Source organism: Haliotis rufescens, unplaced genomic scaffold (assembly GCF_023055435.1).
Source record: "Haliotis rufescens isolate VD_foot unplaced genomic scaffold, xgHalRufe1.0.p SCAF_11, whole genome shotgun sequence".
NCBI lineage: Eukaryota > Metazoa > Mollusca > Gastropoda > Lepetellida > Haliotidae > Haliotis > Haliotis rufescens.
Genome location: NW_025963791.1, coordinates 2,965,095 through 2,986,097, shown reverse-complemented (window position 1 = coordinate 2,986,097; position 21,003 = coordinate 2,965,095). Strand labels below are relative to the sequence as shown.

The 21,003-nt window shown below is 43.2% G+C and overlaps 1 protein-coding gene across 2 annotated transcripts in view; it reads right to left on the bottom strand.

Annotated features, from left to right (window-relative positions):
- Nucleotides 1-16,175: 16,175 nt before the first annotated feature.
- Nucleotides 16,176-21,003, bottom strand: part of LOC124144543 (long-chain-fatty-acid--CoA ligase 1-like) — a 52,753-nt gene continuing 47,925 nt past the window's right edge. For both annotated transcript variants that reach the window (XM_046513995.2, XM_046513994.2), the window contains one exon: nt 16,176-16,674. In XM_046513995.2, coding sequence (XP_046369951.1) covers nt 16,534-16,674 — 141 coding nt within the window. In that variant the 3' untranslated portion in view covers nt 16,176-16,533. The remainder of the gene's footprint in view (nt 16,675-21,003) is intronic.

Below are 21,003 nucleotides of genomic sequence, written 5' to 3'. Positions count from 1 at the left end.
CAGCAATTCAGAAAGGACCACAGATGCTCTTTAGAAGACATATTGGCGGTTAAGACGTTGGCGTGTTTCTCGTGGAAAGTTACAGTTGTCGTGTGCAGTCTGACGTCGTCAAGTTGGAACAAGGTGTTCCGGTTCCGCTGCAGAGTAGGAAGGACATCATCACGAAGTACCTATTCGATGAAGCGTTGGACGGTCAGATTGGCATCGAAAACGAAAAGATCTGTTGTGACGTCACCACGGATTCCTCAATGACGCTACCTCGACCATACGACCTGCTGAACACAACATGACCCCCTTTCCCCTAGTCAGCTGTGTACTCTGATTCTCATCAGAAAAAGATCCTGTTCCGCCCCTGGTGTACTTTTCGGGGCGTGCAATATTTGACGTCGATGTTGGCGTTTTGGCGATACACATCGGAACGGTCTAAACGCCCGAATACCATGCACTCTCAGTATTCTAGACACTGTCCTCATTCTGACTGGACGATAAAGGATGATCGCAGCTGAAGACGTCACCGTCAAAAATCTGTTCCCCAGGTGCAAAATCTCGAAGGTAACGTCCTCGTTGGCCCTGGTCACGGGTGGTCTTCCGCTTCTTGGCCTGAGCTAGGTACTGCCAGTTTGGCGGAATTGAGACATCTGTCTGGTAATTGTGATGCGCGCGCAGCCTAAAGTTGTTTCGACTTGGCTATGGGCGTCTGCTGAGGTAATACTCTGACATGATCGTTGTGATTTTTGGTCAGGTCCGATGCTAAACGTCGATGTTACGCTTCCACAGTTTTTTATACCCTTGTACTGATTGGGGAAATGCTGAATCCCCTGAATGTGAATTACATTTTTTAAACGTTTAAAGTGATTTCATACGTATTTACGCGATCAAACTAACGTTTTCAAAATCGGGCATGTTGCATGCGTTTGGGTGAAATATATCAAACCATAGTTAAATATTATGCAGCTTTGTATTAACAATTTGGGACATCCCATTAATCTGGAGGCCACCATTCCAGTGGATTCGTCCGAATTATCAGATAAGCGAATCATTGTTACTGAGTAATGACCTGCGGATATATGAAGACGTCTTTGGTGTCCCCTGTCATACATGACAGAATTGTGCTGAAAGGGTCTTTAAACTCATTTGTTTCGAAACTGTACCGACGCCGTGATATAACTGGAATACTATTCAAAGCGAATTTAAACCCAACTCACTTACTCACACCACACATATTTGTCAAGGTGTAACATCGAAGGCAACATACACATTGACAGGTCACACGGCAGGACATTTACATTCAAAGGCTTACTGTCTTACTTATAGTGCTTTTAAGGACAAGCCCCTGGAGGGCTGCTGTAACAGAGTGTTCTACACAACACGCAAGAGTCCATCGAGTGCCAGAGATCAATCATACTGACTGACGGGTGGTGGTTGCTGTGAGTGAACGGGTGACCATTTATTATATTTTTGATCTAAATTGTTCAAATAAAAACATAAGAGAAAATTGCATGATCTCACAATGTGTTTTTCATGCCGATATTCGCCTCTGTGAAAGGCCCTGGTTTTTATAACATATGCTTTCGATTCCGACTGTAAATTACACATTTTATACCTGTTTTAGGTTTTCTTCACAAATTGTGTCTTGACATGTATTCTCCTTGCAAACGTGACATAATCGTGCAATAATTACCACGGTTATATATATATATATATAGTAATAAGGTTTTCAACCATATCTTATTAAAACACTGAGAAAAAAGCCAAGTGAATTCTAAAACGAATTTACTATCCTGCCTGGTAGATAGCACGAAGATGCTGAAGATTAGTAAATATCAATTTTTAAATTAGTATAATTCACTTCTTCAACCACACTATGAAAATATGTGTTAAGAATGTGGACATGCTCAGGAATTTGTTTAAATCCTAAACGGTATTCATATTTGGTGTGTTCTATCTAAACAAATAAATTAAGTTAATGGTGACTAGGAGAGGTGAGATGAAATTGGGTTTAATTGGGTCAAAGATTATTGCACTTATATAGCGACGTGCATGCAAGCGTGTGTGTGGCTGCTTGTACTAGTCCGGACTGATGCCGAACTATAGTGCTAGCCCACTGAGATACCATGCCGCAGTTTTACATGAATACCCTACTCAGACACAGTAAACCGACCAGTCCTTGTTTTTGCCCCTTAATGCCGACCGCCAGACAGGTTAACAACAAGTACCATATTTTAACGTCTTTTGGTATGACACCTCTGGTTGCGATGCAAGCAACACATCTTCGTCTCATGGAATGGACCAGGTGTGGGATATCTGTCCATATCTGCTGGAGCGTCTGTGGAACACGTGGTTGACGTCGAAGGCGCCGATCCATCACATCCCACATGTGATCGATTGGTGAGAGATCAGGGGTGCGAGCCGGCCAGGGGATGACATTCACGTTTTGTTGAAGAGAATCCTGAACAAGTCGAGCAATATGAGGCCGGGCGTTGTCATGTTGAAAGGTAATGCCTGAGCCATGACGACGCAAAAAACGGTAGAACAACAGGGCCGATGATCTCGCCCCGGTAGCGCTGTCCATTGAGATTTCCCTCTACCACTATCAAACGGGTCCCCTGTCTTGCTGTAATCCCACCCCATACCATAACGCTGCCGGCCCCGAACCGATCTTCTTCCATGACACAATGATTGACGTAACGTTCACCTCGACGTCGGTACACTCGAATCCGTCCATCGCTGTGGCTGAGGTGGAAACGAGACTCAGTGAATAGAACTTGTCCCCACTGCATGGCCGTCCAGCGTAGACGCTGTCTGCACCACTGTAGACGTGCTTGACGGTGGTTTCCTGTCAAAATGGGACGTCTGGCGGGTCTTCTGGCGACAATCCCTGCACATCTGAGGCGACGACGTACGGTTTGTGAAGATATTCGTCGAAGGCCAGGGATGCTTCTCGAAGTCACTGTTGCTGGCTGGAATCGATTTCGTAGGTGTGTTGTTCGAATCCAGTTGTCTTGTCGATTATTGGTTACGCGTGGCCTGTCACTCCGAGGATGGTCTCTAACTGTATTCGTCTGTTGCCAACGTTGCAATAAACACCGAATGGTGTTTCTGTGAACGTTAAATTGTCTTGCAACATCACGTTGACTCGATCCTGCTTCAAGCATACCAATGGCCCGCAGACGCTCATTTTCGGACAGGCGTGGCATTTCGTAATGTTTAATAATTGCGTAATTTTGTTGTTTTTCTGAGTGGTTGTTGTCAGCACGATTCTAAACAATGCTTATGGAATCCCGTTAACGCACATGTTTTTATACCCATTCTTGGGTAGTGAAATGCATGGGGCTTGCATAAAAGTCAACTTTTGCATGGAATGCATGCTTTTCTGTAGCAGTTTCATTTTTGTGACTTGATTCCATACATGTACTACAATATTGAAAACCAAACTTTACTTGTTTGAAAAATACACTAAAATATAGGTGTCACAGGAACTTTTGTTGTTGACTATAGGTCCCCAGAAACCTATGCTTGTCGTACGAGGCGACAACATCAACCAAGTCTCCAAGCCTGACCACTCAGTCCATTAAGTCGCCAGGTTAAGCAGAGAGTCCCCACCGGGGAAGAGTGTTCTGCAGATGAGAACCATACTTTACAGACAGAAGTGCGGCTCGGGGTTTGATGCAAACTGACATTATGTAATCCGATCCAATAACGGGATTTAATTCAGTAGGGTTTTCTTAAAACAAACAGCATGGCCTTCCCACTGACGAATCCCGTCTCGCTAATAGCATATTACTGTGCACAAGCAAGTCACGTATGGACCATGGCTTTTGTACATCTGAGGTAAATTACAGTGTTACAGTGACAATCACTAGATTATAGAAGAACCGATCTATGAAAAATCATGCCCGAAATTACAGTTTCATTTCATGAGAGCGTATAGGTTTAATGCTGCTTTGAACGGTATTTAGCACGACATGTGTGCAGTTACCCCAACGTGTCACAGTTAGGACACCTTTACCCATGCGCACGGGTATGGCGCTGAGAGACCATGGATCATAATCATACTTTGAGTTCGAAATCACGAATAGCATAGCCTGGTACGGCTAAGGGCCATAACTCTTCATAGAACATTGCGCCTTAGTCAGGGCCACTTGTGCAATTCGTAGCCAGTTACGGCTATCGTTCTAACACCATAATCATAATCGGGACGTATCTTGGATTAGAACTAACGACCAGCGGATCCGGAATTACTTAGCGATGCAGCCATATGCGGCGACACTCTATATCAGATTGCGGCGTCTAAGACAGGGCTCCCGTTCCCTCCTTGATTCGTAATTATTTTCACAAATTGAAAATATTGAATTCAAATAATTCTCTCTTGGGGATCATTTTACACAGCAGTAGTTACCCTATTAGCAGTATTTTCCCAATCGGATCATTCAATTTAACATTGTGGTGCATTCCTTGCTCTGCTCAACTGAAATTTAATGTATCGGGATAATATCCGGGAAAAAAGATAGCAATCTTCGCGTGTCTTTTTTATCAGCCTGTCTGATTGATTAAGCCGATTCCCAGTCACGGATACTGTCTCGTTAACAAACCCGGAAGTGTTTGTGAATACCCTTCGCAGAGGCTTTTGGCAGTGGAGTGGCATATATCTCTTAATCTGTACTCCTGTCTGCAGAGTTATAGCTAATGCAATTTCCATCCCCATATAAACCTCTAAAACCGGTCTGTTCCTAATTGCTGCGCTGTACGCCGACTGTTTATACAGTGTTTAGACAGGCAACACCCGGGAGAGAAGTCGTGTAGTCTTGTCCATCATGCAGTTCTTTGCTTACCGTCGGGAACTCGTGGCTGATGTCAGCTTTAACTAAATAATGAACTATAGAGTTACGCGGCAATCACTTTGAAAGAAAAATATGGGTTGCAGTGCAGGCGAGTTGTCATTTAATTTGATAAAAGGGAACAAATCTACGCATATTATTGTTAAATGTACTTAAGAAACTAAAATTGTGTTTGCCCATCCGTGGATATAAATGGTGAAAGTGTGACAGTGGGTTTATTTTATTTGCGGTATTTCTTTTCCGTCTTATTTATAGTCTTGTGTAGATCTATGTGTAAACTTAAGTCTGGGTCATGGCTATAAGAACAAGATAGATGCTTGGGTCCGTCACATAAAGCTGGTTTAGGGCGGTAATTGATGACTCCTATACCAGACCTACGAGTGTCTTCACACAGCGAAAGGTAAAGCGCATGTTCGTCAGGACTTTTCATTTATCACAACTATCGATAGTGTTGCGCAGTATCGGTATGAGCTAACGATGTTTTAATTTGTCGATGTATACTCTGCGTCATTATTGAAGAGTCACCTAGGTGTGTTGAGTGTCAGACATGAACATACAACCGTCAATAGGTCTGAGTATGTTGACGATGTGTTTAACAGTTGAAGAACTTGTTGTTTATGTCACACTGATTGGATGCTTTTTTAAAATGGAAAAACAGACAACGACTATTAAAAACAAAGTGTAAGGTTGAAGGTGATGGGCAACGCTACCCCAAAATACACATATGGACCCAGTGGTTTAGCACGTGCATGGCATGACAAGTAACAGTCAGTGTGGGTATATAATAGACTCCAGATGCAACGGAACTACTTGATTGGAAGTTGAAAATGTGACGTTTTCTGAATGCTTTAATCTCTTTTCATCTGTGTGACCCATCAGTAATGAGTATATATTCATCGGTCCAGGGTTAATTGCTATGCACCGACCAGTCGTTTCACCCAAACGTGTGTGTCTACTAACCTACACCTCCTGTGAAAATCCGGGTTACAATAGGTCTTCAGCAATACATGCTTGTCGTAAGAGGCGACTTACGGGATCGGGTGGTCAGTATCGTTGACATGGTTGATACATGTCATCGTATCCCAATTGTGTGGATCGTTGCTCATGCTGTGAGTCACTGTATTGTCTGGTCCAGACTCGACTATTTACAGACCGCCGTCATATGGCGAGAATCTTGCCGAGTGCGACGTTAAACATCAAACAGAACGAACACACAAAATCTCCCTCTCTGAATATGTTTCTGTCATATTCGTTCACTCTCTGTCTACTGGGGGAACTGGTTGTCCTGATGTTTAAAGCGTCGCAGCTCGCTGTCAACATTTACTGGTGCCAGGATCTGATGACTGTTGTCTCCGTCTTTCATTCTTGGTCTGTCAGGATCATAAACGTAACAGCGGGTTGTGTCACCAAGGCGGTACGTTTTCGACCTGAGTCGGGCTTCCACAGTAGTGAGTGAAGGAGGTTTCCGCTGCTTTGAGCAGTATTTCAGCAATATCACTGCGCGGGACAGAAATGTGATTCGTACATTTCCACATTAAGCCCACACATCACGATTTAACTGAAATATACAGTTATAAGTGGCGTCTAACCAACACGTCTACGTCACCTCAAGCAAGGGACAGTTTTCGCCCAAGTCTGATGACCATTCGGTTGTTTCCGGCTAAAACCGCTCAGACGAAATAATCCCGAGACAACTGTCACAGTTTCGACTGACAGTTTGCTTTACGGACCGAATTGGCCATCTTAGCAATGCAGACATTATGTGGACTCCTTGGGATTGTAAAACCCGATGGAAAGTAAGACCTAGGTCTTTCTCTAGGAGAGGAATCAGGTTAATCCCAAGAAGTGTTTAATCTTGATTAAATGGCAAATCATAAGCATCAAATAATTCAATATATTGAGTAAATTGGTCAATATGGAGCAAAAGTACTAAAGTAGACTCGGCCAGCTCCTAGTCATTTTTACACGTGCAACACATATTACTCGCGACAACAACGAATCCTCAACCATTTCTTTAAAATATTAGGTCTTAGAAGCTGTGCATGAATGATCTTAGTTATGTTATCTCCATGCTCACAGATTTCCATTCATATTTTAAACATGGCCCTCAAGGCTGTCATTGAAAATATATTAAAATAAGCCACAAAAACCTTTCTGTGTCTCATTGGTTTCTACAAGGCACAGCTATGTATCGACCAAGAGAGCTTGACGAGTGGGGAGGGTCGGTGGGTGGTGTTCTGGCCAGACATGGTCAGATATAAATACTCATTTTTCAGCAGTCTAAAGGGCTCTTTGATTTTACCAATTTCACATCAGAAGAAAGACCAGTTCCAATTCCCCAGCTAAGTAGTTCGCGGTCTGCAGCCTTTTAACCACACGCCGGCGTGGTAAGGTTAGCCTGGCAGGGATTGCCTCATCCTCATTCAGTATAACCTTCAGCATATTTACAGTGGGGAGACATCCATAACGCCTTGTATGTGGAGATTCTAGTATATGAGTCGGATCTCTGTACTCTGATCAAAACAACATGACAGCATAGTCACAACAGTTGTTTATGATACTTCCATGTCAGAATGATGAGATCTGATTGGTTCACGTGATCTTGATAAAATGATGTGTACATAAGGGTATGTAGTGAACAGTGACTGTAGACAACAGCGGTATATAAGGGTATGTAGTGAACAGAGACTGTAGACAACAGCTGTATATAAGGGTACTTAGTGAACAGAGACTGTAGACAACAGTTATGGGTCTGTAGTGAACAGAGACTGTAGACAACAGCTGTATTAAGGGCATGTAGTGACTGTAGGCCCACCAGCACCAGCACGACCAACTATCTAGCTGCACCTAAACCGTGGCAAGAGACCGACTTAGACACAGTTTGTAGAAACCATTTCGTAAAATTAACGCCGTTCGCTCCCCGTAGATCTTATCTCGTCAAACACAGTCTATCTGTCCCAATTTGACTTTTGAAGTTTAATAACGGTAATGCACAAGCAAACATCGATTTGTGGACTGGGGAACGAGAAAGGTCGAAAAGTCAATGACCATCTCTCCACAAACACTACGCAGTAATCTCTCAGTCAAACACAATGAACCTGCGCCGTTACTCAACAAAGCCCTTGGGTAAGGAGTGCCCAGCTCGGGCACCAACGCTAGTAGGCAGGAAGGGCCGTTTGTGGGCCGGGATCCGATTAAGATGACCCTTGGACATATGGTAATCTCCAGGTCAGAAAAGGATATCTTAAGTTGTAGTACGAATCCAATAACCTGGGGGAGTGGGTGATTGGGAGGACAGTAAGTGAGTGTGTTAGGTTTAATGCCGCTTTGAACAGTATTCCAGTCGTGTCTGCTTAATATGGGAGGAAGGCCCGGAGTGATGCAGGTCTTAGACGTTTGACACTTCGGTGATTCCCACGAGCACGGGTATGTTGCTGACAAACTTAGAAACATTATCGGGTTTCATAGGATGCGCAACTCTAAACACGCAACTCTAAACACGCAACTCTAAACACGCAACTCTAAACACAGAATTGTGGCGCCTTAGACGACTGGGTCCTCCGTGCTCAGTCACGACAATGCAGTTGGATGGACGATGGAGTGTCATGGACGACAGTGACAGCATATTTCTCGACATGAGTCTACCTCGTTAACAATGATCCGTGATTTGCCTTCACCATGACTGAGGTAATAAAGGCCATATCACAACCAGGTTGAATTGTATGAGGGTACAGGTAGCCCTATGGTTCCCCATATGTTGTTCGGAATTGCCCTAATTTGGCTAGCCAGAGTCGATGACCCTGGTTCGAATCTTAGATACTCCCTGATTATAATCATTGGTTGTTTTTAACCTATATTGCCACGCTCGTTTGTTTCACAAACGTTGACACATCTACGATCTCCGTCGCTAATAACTATCACAGGAAACAGGTACCCCGACTGAATGTCCAAATGCACAATTAAACCAAACTCACTTACAAAGAGAGTGAGTATAGTCCAACAATATCACGGCGGAGAACACCAGAAATAGGTTTTATGCATTGTACCCATGTGGGGCATCGAACCCGGGCCTTTGGCGTGATGAGCGAACGCTTTAACCACTAGGCTATCCCTACCGCCCCACGCACGCACCAATCAAGTCGTGACAAGACCAAGTATTCAGTTCCATTATCCAAAATATCGGTTGCAAATATCTGTATGGGACATGCAATGAACCATTACAAGCAGAACATCAGTGACGTCGAGTGCAAGCGGACGGTTGAACCTAGTCTGTCTCCCAGACTCTAGAGAAAATAATTTAAAAAGGAGTCCAACTCAAGTCTATATTGCCTCAGCTCTAAGGATGGTTCTGGGGTCTATTTGAATTATATTATTTATGTTTTGTAGATATATATTTTTTAAATAAAATAACTTTATTTCTGGGACTAACTGTCAGTCTAGGTTGAAACAACGGACCAGTCTAATCTGAGAGATGACCTATCACTGACGCTCTAGAGGGGAGAGAGAGCAAACACAGGACATCTAAAAGTCTGTTTACTGTATCAATACACTGCCATGAAGCTGCATCAGTGTGGTGTAGGAATGCAGGAAACTGTCTGAGTAGGTTTAACGTTGAACTATATTTCTGTTATACCACGGGGTGTCAGCGTTCGGGAGAGCCAAGACAGGTTGTTTACTTGGAAAACCCACGAGCACAATGTGGTGCTGGCACACCAAGACTTACAGCGGCCTGTGGATCAGGGCAGTTTGGGGATGAATTGAGGGGCCTCAGTCCATCTGTGCCCAAACGTCGTGAAACAAAAATAATTTGTTCTGATTAAGTCTAGTACCATAAACAGAAGGGCCTATCCGAGCTTATTGTGTGATGGTTGACTAATGAGGAGGTTCACCGTCACTTTGGAATCAATTTCCCAAAGGGGTTCGATCGTCAAGATGACCAAAACAGGTTCGATCGTCATGGTTTGTTTGTTGTCAACGCAACATTATTCCAGTTTCATGACGGCGGTCTGTAATAATCGAGTCTGGTCCAGACAATACAGTGATTGATATCATGAGCATCGAATCACGCAGTTGGGTACGATGACATGCATCAACCAAGTCAGCGAGCCTGACCACCCGATCTCATTAGTCGCCTCTACAAGCACTGTCACCTCTTACGACAAGCATGGGTGTTGAAGACGGCAATAGAACGGCGGTCTGTAATAATCGGGTGTGGACCAGACAATCCAGTGATTGATATCATGAGCATCGAATCACGCAGTTGGGATGCGATGACATGCATCAACCAAGTCAGCGAGTCTGACCATCCGATCTCACTAGTCGCCTCTACAAGCACTGTCACCTCTTACGACGAGCATGGGTGTTGAAGACCTATTCTTACCCGGATCTTAACGGGTCCCACACTCAGTAATAGTCCGGCTTTATGACGGCGGTCTGTTAATAATCGAGTCTAGACAAGACAATTGCAATTGGGATACGATGACATGCATCAACCAAGTCACCGAGCCTGACCACCCGATCCCGTTAGTCGCCTTTTTTGAAAAGCTCGGCATCATGACATTATTCTAACCCGGATTTTTCACGGGTTTTGATCGTCAAGGTGATCAAAACGGGATCGATAGTCAAGGAGACCAAAGGGGTTTCGATCGTCAAGGTGACCGAAACGGGTTACATCGTCAAGGTGACCAATAGACGTTCGATCGTCAAGGTGACCGAAACGGATTACATCGTCTAGATGACCAAAAGACGTTCGATAGTCAAGGTGACCGAAACGGGTTACATTGGAAAGGTGACCAAAAGGGGTGCAATCGTCAAGGTGACCGAAACGGATTACATCGTCTAGATGACCAAAAGACGTTCGATAGTCAAGGTGACCGAAACGGATTACATCGTCTAGATGACCAAAAGACGTTCGATCGTCAATGTGACCGAAACGGGTTACATTGGAAAGGTGACCAAAAGGGGTTCAATCGTCAAGGTAAACAAAACGCGACCAGATGGTCACAATGGCGTCCGTATGATACTGCACAAGCTGAACCGTTTATCAACCGCCACCTGTAGTTGAGTGTACCTAGACATAGACTGGTTCTGTTTACATGGATTTCATAATAGGTAGGTTGAGATTGGTGCCAAATATTTCGTCCTTAAAAGCAATTGTAAAACAAATCCAGCAAATACGTAGATCAAAATTAATATTTAAGACTCTTTGATAAACCTGTTCAAACTGTAGGAAGGACCATATTTAATATGTTTATGATAGCCAAAAGACAACAGTGAACATAGTGTTATGACCTACATTATTAATCATATTTTGATCTTTTCAAAAGGAACATGACTTAAATTCTTTTAAGAATATGAATAAAGACGTACCCCATATGTTTTAGAAAGATTAAATGTTTTTAAGATAACACATTTTTTGTTCTTCCTTGCTATTTTCCCGTTCTTTAAACAAACTATTGTGAAATTAATTCCATAAACATGTATAGCAATTTGAAAATGAAAAACAAGTTGCACCTTTTACCCAAGTAAACCGAGTATGTAACGCTTTAAAGTCTGTATCATCATATACATTATCAATTTTCAGTTATAAATATCCCATCAGGATCCCGGTTTATAACAGGTCCACAGCAACCTATGCTTGTCGTACGAGGCGACATGATGGATCACGTGATCAGGCTCAGTGGCTTGCTTGATTGCTTGTCATTCCACCCCGACGTCGTCGTCGTTTCTCATAATGTCTATTACTGGATTGTGTGGTCCAGACTCGATACGCCACCGTCGTATGGCCTAAACAGACCGTTGAAGTAAGCAATGATAAGAAATATGCTTATTATGACGTAAATACCCTCACACACTCCGCCGAGCACCTTGAAGATAACGAAGATCAGAATCGCAGCATCTCTGTTGAACACGAACAACTACATTACTGCAAAGACGGGAGAAAAATCGGCGAAGCATATTTATATAAAAAACGTACTTTAATCAGTTAAAAGAGCAGCAAACGGCTATAAATTGATCTTGAGTCCACTCCCTGTTGATGGAAAATAGTCCTAAAACGTGCATTTAGAGAGAGCAATCACTGCGGGTATTTTGTCGGCTCACGTTTGGCCCCATCGCAGGCACGCCACAATCGATACCAGTAGAGTGGGACCGAAAGAGCAAACATTTGAATTTTAGTCTCTCAAAGACATGGACAGAATCAATAGTTAGCACTCGATTAAAGCTAAGCTGGATATTTGTATTCCTGGTCCTACCCGCTGATATTTGGCATTACCTTTTCGCCAACCTATTGCCCTCTCAGTGCTCAATCCGCATCCGGAGTAGCGACTGTGAATCTGTCGTATGGATTCCCATATCGCGGATCCCGCTTTAATTACACCCAGAACAAATCACCAACAATCGCTGACATGGAATCGCCTTAATAGGCGATCTTAATCTGTTTTCAATCGTCAGAGGTCGCCAAACCATCGTCACCTCCGATTCAATCCCCATTCCGTCTGTTGTGCTGACGATGTGCAGGTATTTAAGACTTCATGTATTCCGTCTCTTCAGTGAAGGCGCGCATCCATTACACTCACTGACGCAATAAGAATCTGGTCTCAATTCGTCAGGTTCGTCTGGTCTCAAACGCAGAATATCAGCTTTTAATCAACGATAAATCAACTATCCTGGTCGGAGGAGTTCAATGATTCACAATTATGGGCCGATTAATAAGAATCGGTTATGTACCGCTGTCATCGATATTCGCGTCCTCATTCTAAGCAATGTCTTCTTTTATTACATATACACCGCTCTAACGTCTTTGATGTTTGTTAATCATGTGATTGAAGTGATTGTTTAACGCGGAGATTCCAGTAATTATCTTATCCAAACATTTGATCAAGTCAGTGATGGCAGAACCACCGTAAAAAAATACGTAGAGCAAATATAATAATCAATTTAATGTTTCGAGCTGAACATATGATGTTTGTGAGTAGCAAACATTTGGTTCAGCTTTAATACCATAACGCATAACGTATTATTCCCTTCTGAAAGACATATACAAGTATTTACAGTGGGACATGTGTTAAGCTTCACCCTTCCACAAAGCCCGAACTTCATGAACCTCTAGAAAATATCTAAGTCATACATTGATCTAAATTTGATCAATTTCTAAGATACAACCGATTTTTGCCGAGTACTTGGCATGAAGAGGATGTTCATCCAAATGGTCGCAAGTATATATTATATTAGGCAGTGTGTTGTGTTTAACGCGCCTTTGAACAGTGACGCATGTCTTAGAAACCCATGAGCACGGGTGTATTGCTTACAAACTCAGAAATCACATCGAGGCGAACTGGGATTCGAACCCACGATCGTCGGTTTCTGGGTGCCAAAGGCTCGCAACTCTGCACAGCGACTGGGTCAGCCGTGACCCCATGATGCAAAGATTTGTTTGTTTGTTGTTCAACGCCCACCTATTCTCTACCCGGACCTTCACTGGTGCCTCATGCAAATATGCAGAGGAAGCAAGTGAAAGGGTAGTGAAATAACTATTACCCTGGAACAGTTACAAACTGTCATTAGATCTAAATGTGTTCGGTTTCTGTATTTAATCGAGAGCAGTATTTGTGTGTTTGTTGTTTAACGCCGCACTCAGCAATATGCCAGCTACATGACGGCCGTCTGTAAATAATCGAGTCTGGACCAGACAATCCAGTGATTGACATCATGAGCATCGATGGATACGATGACATGCATCAACCACTTCAGCGGGCCTGACCACCCGATCCCGACTCCTGCGCCACGATGTGCCGATTCCGCACCAGCGGGAACATCACAACAGACAACAACAAATTGTGATGTTACAAACGTTTTAATATAATTGTTCTATTTCCACCACTGGCGTGGCCATGTATTCACGATTGATACCATACACCCTCTCACACTCTGTATCATGGGGATATATGTTACACCTTGGGACTGACCCCCTTCTCGAGACAGTATACTACACTGTAAAACATGCGTTAGGGTTCAGTCACACATTCAGGATTTTTACTGCCGTCCTCCATAGGACCATTCCCGATTAAAATTTGGCAAAAGTCTGATCAAGATCCTGTGGTTCGTGGCGGGAAATTCACAAACAATCGGATATTGTTCAGGAAGCGTTCCGATTGAGCCGTTTCCGGCCGAATTCGTCCCGATTCTCCCGTTCTCAATCCGAATCTGATCCGATTAGTATCTTCCACATGATAAACAACGACCGAATCTGTCCCGACAGCGTCCCGATTCTCCCGAATGCGACCAGACAGTGAACGGACAGTGAACCGACAAAGACGGTTCGCATTCGGCAAGATCTGAACGCAATCTGGACGCAGTCGACAAGAAACAGCAAAGAACAATTCATGCCCGTTCATCACGACAGCGTCCCGATGCACAGGACACCGCCCAGACAAAACATTACATTGTTACGATTTTCATCAGATACAACAGAATCTGTCTCGACATAATCACGATTGTAATCCGACTAGACAAAATCGGCTGAGTTTCCCGAATGTTACGGGACGCACCAAACTGTCGGGAGTGCTTGGCCGACCTCTCTGGACCTTTCCCGATCCGTAGGACTCTGTTACGAACGTATACGACTGCGTTCAGACAATGATAGGACATTCCAGATCATTGAGGATAGTAATCAGACTTTTTCACTTTTCGTGTCGTAGCGCGGTCTCATTTCAAACGGGAGCCATAATCGGCACTGTGTGAACCTGGCCTTAGCTATGAAACAGAATATCATGTCAGACCGTTCAGTTGTAATCTTGTTGGGATTGTCTTTTACTGTCTTTTAGTAGTGATAAGTCATATTATCATATTCGAATAATATTTTTCCGTCCAAGTATATTGAATTCTCTGAATAGAGTTAAGATTTCATAATGCTTTGATAGTGAGTATGGTTTCGCTTTCAGCAATATTTCAGTAACATCTGGGCGGTGACCCCAGAAATGAATTTCACACATTGTACCCATGTAGGGAATCGAACCCGGAACTAAGGCGTGACAAGCGAACGCTTTAACACTAGGCCACCCACTGCCCCTAATGCTTTCATAAATACAGCAGCACTCAAGAGGATCGTAGCGAACTATACTTGTTGTGACTTGCAAGCCCCTAGTGTTAACGTTGAGGCTGTATTGTACTTTGCCCTCTATGTTTGCCCTCTACACCGCCAGGGGCTACTACAGACATGGCAAAACAGATCAGGAATCAATATATCAACATGTGTTGGTTCAAAACATGTTAGATTTAAAACAGAAATAGACCTTCAACACATCGGGAAACTTAACATGTTAAGATTTCAAACAATTTTAAGCATGCTTATCTCTATGAACATTTTTAGGTCACTAAACGCATTTACAATATGGGACACGTGATAAGGTTCTGTCTAGGATCTAAACGTATTTTGTACAACAGTGTATCAAACCGACTTTATTATGCTCTCAAGGGGAACATCATAAATTTGCTTAGCTCTAAGTATGAGTAACTGTAAACTGTATTTGATCTGTCTATAGTCGGTCCCTGATGACCTTTATAATGGAACGAATGCGATAACAACGGTGGCTTCGTCAGACATTTGCTATTTGTTCGTAGCAACAAACAATATATATATATATACTTTCTCTGGTTTCCGAAATATATACATAGTATAATACAGACCATTGGAAATGTGTCCTGAAATATGGACAAGTAAATTTTCAACATATATACAGTTTGAGCTAATATATTAGGAACACACACACATATACAGATGGAAATTAATAAGAGAACATAGCAGTAGTGTAATGAATGGGTATCGTTTAACAACGCAGGCAGCAATGTTGCAATTATTATCACGGTGGTTGGAAAATAATCGAATCTGGATTGGTTAAACCAGTCACTGGTACATGATGAATGCATCATCCTGAGACAAGAGAGTTAACTGACTTAGTCCAGTTTTCACCCTTGCCGAACTTGGCTGGAATCCCTGGACTCGATCGTAGCGCCACCGGTTGTTATTACGAGTTACGTCCCTTCTATGCCTCTCCTATGGACTAATCAGATTCCATCTCTCAGTGTCGCTTGCATTTGCTTCAAACAATATGGCGGCGCCCAGTCCAGACGATCTGATCGATAATCAATATCTGTGTTGTGAAAAAACGGGTCTTTCGCGAAGTGCATCAAACCACGTGAGCACCTTGATGAAAAACATGAAAAGATTTGGAAAATATCTGTTGACAACGAGTTGCCGGTGCACATGCTTTGCAAATCCTGCAATCGACCGAAATCTGTTTTACAGTTTACGAACCGGATTTCGATTTCATTGCGCGATTTTGATTGGACTATGCAAAGACTCGTTCGTCCAGCCAAATTCTAACTCCATAATACCAGTCCAGTTCGGCAAGGGTGGTAACTGAACTTTTAAAGTCATTTAACTCTTGCCTCGGGAAGATGGATGAATGTTGCAGAATAATATCAACTTCTGTGCTAAACAAATGCTTCTCATTTAAAATATCATTTTGGCGTACACACGGGACGCCCCTCCAACACATGCTATCCCTCACCGTGCCCTTATTTCTTTCTATCAGTATATTAAGTTGTTTTGCAATTGTGTTGGTGTGTCACAAGGCAGTAACGACAATAGTCGTAAATCCAGCAGTATTGCCAACACGCATGCGCTGCTATATTGTTACATGTTGTTCTTCTCGTAGAGTTCCGCCATCACAGGTTTAAACTTTAGCCTCAGCTGAGGCCGCTTGGACTTGAATGTGGGCGTCAGGAGGCCGTTCTCAACGGAGAAGAGTTCAGCTTGGAGTTGGATGTCCTTCACCTGAAAAAAAACAACAAACCTGATGATGAGTTTTGTTTGTTGTTTAACGCCGTAATCAAAAATATTCCAGCTATTTGACAGCGGTCTGTAAATAATCGAGTCTGGTCAAGACAATCCAATGATTTGTCATCATTAGCATCGATCTATGCAATTGGGATACGATGACATACAATAACCAAGTAACAGATCCAGACCATTCGATCCCGTAAGTCGCCTCTTATGAGTGAGTGAGTGAGTTGGGTTTAACGCCGCTTTTAACATTATTCCAGTTATATCACGGCGTGTCAGCTTAATGTGGGAGGAAAGCCCGAAGTGATACAGGTCTCAGACGTTTACCACTTCGGTGAAACCCACGAGCACGGGTATGGTGCCGACAAACCTAGAAACATAATTGGGGCGAACTGGGATTCGAACCCACAACCATAGGTTTCTGGCATGCTCAAGGGACGCAACTCTGCACAGCGAATCGCGGCGCCTTAGACGACTGGGCCACCCGTGCCCCCTCGCCTCATATGACAAGTATCGGTTGCTGACGATCACGTCAAACCCGGATCTTCACGGGTCTGATGGTAAAGTGAAAACATAATATGACGAGTAAATGTTTTACGCCACAGTAACGATATCCCAGCAAATTCACACGGGCTCTAAATAAACATCTTGGCCAGGTAAGCAGGGGACTGATAGCATGAGCAACGATAATGATAACGATGAAAACAATGAAAATAGTAAACCATTTGGAGGACCACATAAAAAGCCTTTTTATCGGGTACCCATAACAAAACGAAAAGTCTGCATTAAACTTTGAAATCCGATTGAAGTTAATTTGTTCTCAAAAAGACAACCTTATTTGTCAGAATGCAGACCTATAGTTCCAAACAATATTAAATACACGAAATCAAAGGCTTTAATCCTCACTATCGGGTACCCATGTCACAACAAAAATATTTTCGAATGGGTTCAATATCAGCAAATTTCTCACTTCACCAATAACATATCCGATTGTACAGCATGCGAAAATTAAGTTTCAGGATCAGCATATTGAACACAGTAGTATGCAAGATTTGTTCGTTTGTTTGTCGTTTAACGCCGCACTCAGCAATATTCCAACTATATGATGACGGTCTGTAAATAATCGAGTCTGGACCAGACAATCCATTGATTGACATCATGAGCATCGATCCACGCGTCGATGACATGCATCAACCAAGTCAGCGATCCTGACCACCCGATCCCGTTAGTCGCCTCTTACGACAAAGTATGAAAGAATAACCGAAGGTTGAGGTGCCCACGACCTCTTATATATTTAAAACCACTCAGTTCATGTCTGCCACATGAAACGTACACGTTCAGGTCTGTTCAAAGGAAGCAACAGACACAACGGAGGACTTGCATCACCGATGAGACAGTTTGAAACTCATTCCACAAGATCAAAGACCGCGGGTGTACGCTCGTTTAATTCCGGCAATAAACTAACGTTAAGGTTGTCTCTTCCAGCTCGATGTTCCACGGGCACGTTGGTCATAGTAGAGCCCCATGTAGAACCTACTAAACACCGACTACTCGTAATAAAGTGCACACGTGACACATGAGTGACGTACTAAATCAATCACGGCAGGGAGCTGAGGTCAAATGAAGCCTTATTACCAAAGTCCTTGGTAGCATGGCTTACATTCTAGCTGTGCCGCGAGACGTACAATGTGTGATGCCCATTTGTTGTGCCCCCCGCCGTGAAATTGCTGGGATACTGCTAAAAGCGGCTACTCACTCACTGTACCTTGAGACAATATATTCGTCTTCAAATAGGACTTATTTGTTTTTGTTTACAAAGTGACGGCAATGTAAAAAAAACCTACAAAATCGATAATCTAACGTTTTGTTGCTTTTCCACGACAATAGCTCCTGGAATACCCTTTCAATTAATTTCACAGCTTTCTTGCACCAGGTTAAATGACAGAGAATTAACCACTGTGTTCGGTTGTTACCGAAAAATCTACAAACGAGTGATTAATCTGTCACGATTAGAACGAGGCTTTGCCGAGTTATGGGAGAAAGTCATTTCAACCACTTTTGAGAAACAAACAGTGATCTTGAACCAACTTCTGTAATCTGTCAATATTTCAAAAAGATATACATGAACGTTCGGGACTATTCAAAATGACTGATACTGAATGAAAAGCACACCACGACGCAGGTTGTTTATAATTACAGCTTAAGTGACACCCGAGAACAAGTATCATGCTAACAAACAAGTTACCATATTCAGAAGAAATCTGTGATTTAAACCCACGACTAGCAGGTTCTGGCAGTTGAAAGACAGAGCGGAGAAATAATCGAATTTTAGGCCGCTTTTAGCAATATTCCAGCAATATCTCGTCGGGGGACACCAGAAATGGGCTTCACACATTGTACCCATGTCGGGAATCGAATAAGGTTATTCGGCGTGACGAGCGAACGCTTTAACCAGTAGGCTACCCGTCAGAAATCCAATCACCAAATCAAATGATTTGTTTGTTAGTTGTTTAACGCTGCACTCAGCAATATTCCAGCTATATGACGGCGGTCTGTAAATAATCGAGTCTGGACCAGACAATCCAGTGATTGACAACATGCGCATCGATCCACACAGTCGGGATCGATGAAATGCATCAACCAAGTCAGCGAGCCTGACCACCCGATCCCGTTAGTCGCCTCGAGCTCTTACGACGAGCATAGTCGCCTGTGAGGGCAAGCATGGGTTGCTGAAGACCTATTCTACCCCGGATCTTCACGGGCCAAATCAAATTATGGGGAATGCGGTCTTTATGTACTGTAACTCCTGATTCAACGATTGACTAATGAAGTAAATCAAATAAATGAATAACTGCTTCAGGATGTATTTTAACCACTGTGACCACCAAGATTTTGCTTCGTGAGTTGAATCCATGTTTGTGTCGGGAATTCTCCATACTGAACGCATATCAATACTCGCGACATCCCAGCGGGACTGGTGGTAAATCGTCCCTGAACTTGAGGTGAGCAATCCATTACAATTGAAAACAGCTCTCAGATAAATCAATTCAAACGATCGGTTTTTAATCTGTTGAATAAAGGTTTGCACGCCAGCACTGATCCTTCAATAATGATGTTTTATCACTTTCTGATCTATGGACTGAATTGAATTGCTTCGAATTGCACCGAGATACGCCTAATATGGTAGACGTCTGCCCTTGTCGCATTTGTGTCATTCCGATGTATGCCGAATGGCAGGTGACGGAGAAGGGCGACATGTCATCATCAAAATTCAATCAGGGTTACATTCGAACTGGCAAGTTGGACGGAAGGGTAAACGGATGTACATAATAAATTCGAGAGCATTGATAAATCTATAAAAAAATTAAGACAATACTGATCTTCCAATTTGACCTACTGCCCTATAATCCTAGGTCAAGCAAATGAGCCGAGTTTTAGGCTGCTTTGAACAGTATTTCCGTCATATAACGTTTGCGGCTGGAGTGAGTGAGTGAGTGAGTTGGGTTTAACGCCGTTTTTAACAGTATTACAGTTATATCGCGGCGTGTCAGCTTAATGTGGGAGGAAAGCCCGAAGTGATGCAGGTCTCAGACGTTTACAACTTCGATGAAACCCACGAGCACGGGTATGGTGCTGACAAACCTAGAAACATAATCGGGGCGAACTGGGATTCGATCGTAGGTTTCTGGCGTGCCCAAGGGACGTAACTCTGCACAGCGAATCGCGGCGCCTTAGACGACTGGGTCCCCCGTGCCCCCTGGTGTTTAACGCAGCAGTAAGCAATCTCTCACAGCCAGGAATCCAACTGAATCATCCCCCCCCCCCCGTTTGCGGGTGGAAACCCCTGAAGTGTGAGTGAGTGAATTGAAACTTAAGGTCTCATCGGCATTATTTCAGCCATATAGCGACGAGGAAACCCGAAAGGGATGACGGTATTTGTTGTTGAAGTTTACGATCAAGGGTACGGTGGAAACACACCAAGAATCACGACTAAGGGATGTAACTCTGCATAGTGCATAGCGTCGACATAGACGACTGGACGACCTGGCCCTCTTACCCCTGGTAATGTCAGTGAAAATTATTACCCTTGAAACCATTATATAGAGTTACAAGCGAGTTAAATATTAAACGTTGCATCGGCATTATGACACCCATATAGGGAAGAGAGACAAATAGTGTAATCACATATTCCATGGCGCCATTAGATTCATCCGATTATGTCAGCTTAAACAATACTACTCAAAAGAAATTAAGAACTACCCGCGTCTTCCCTATTACACAGTGACTATAGTTAATCTGCCATGCCATAGTATTATGAAA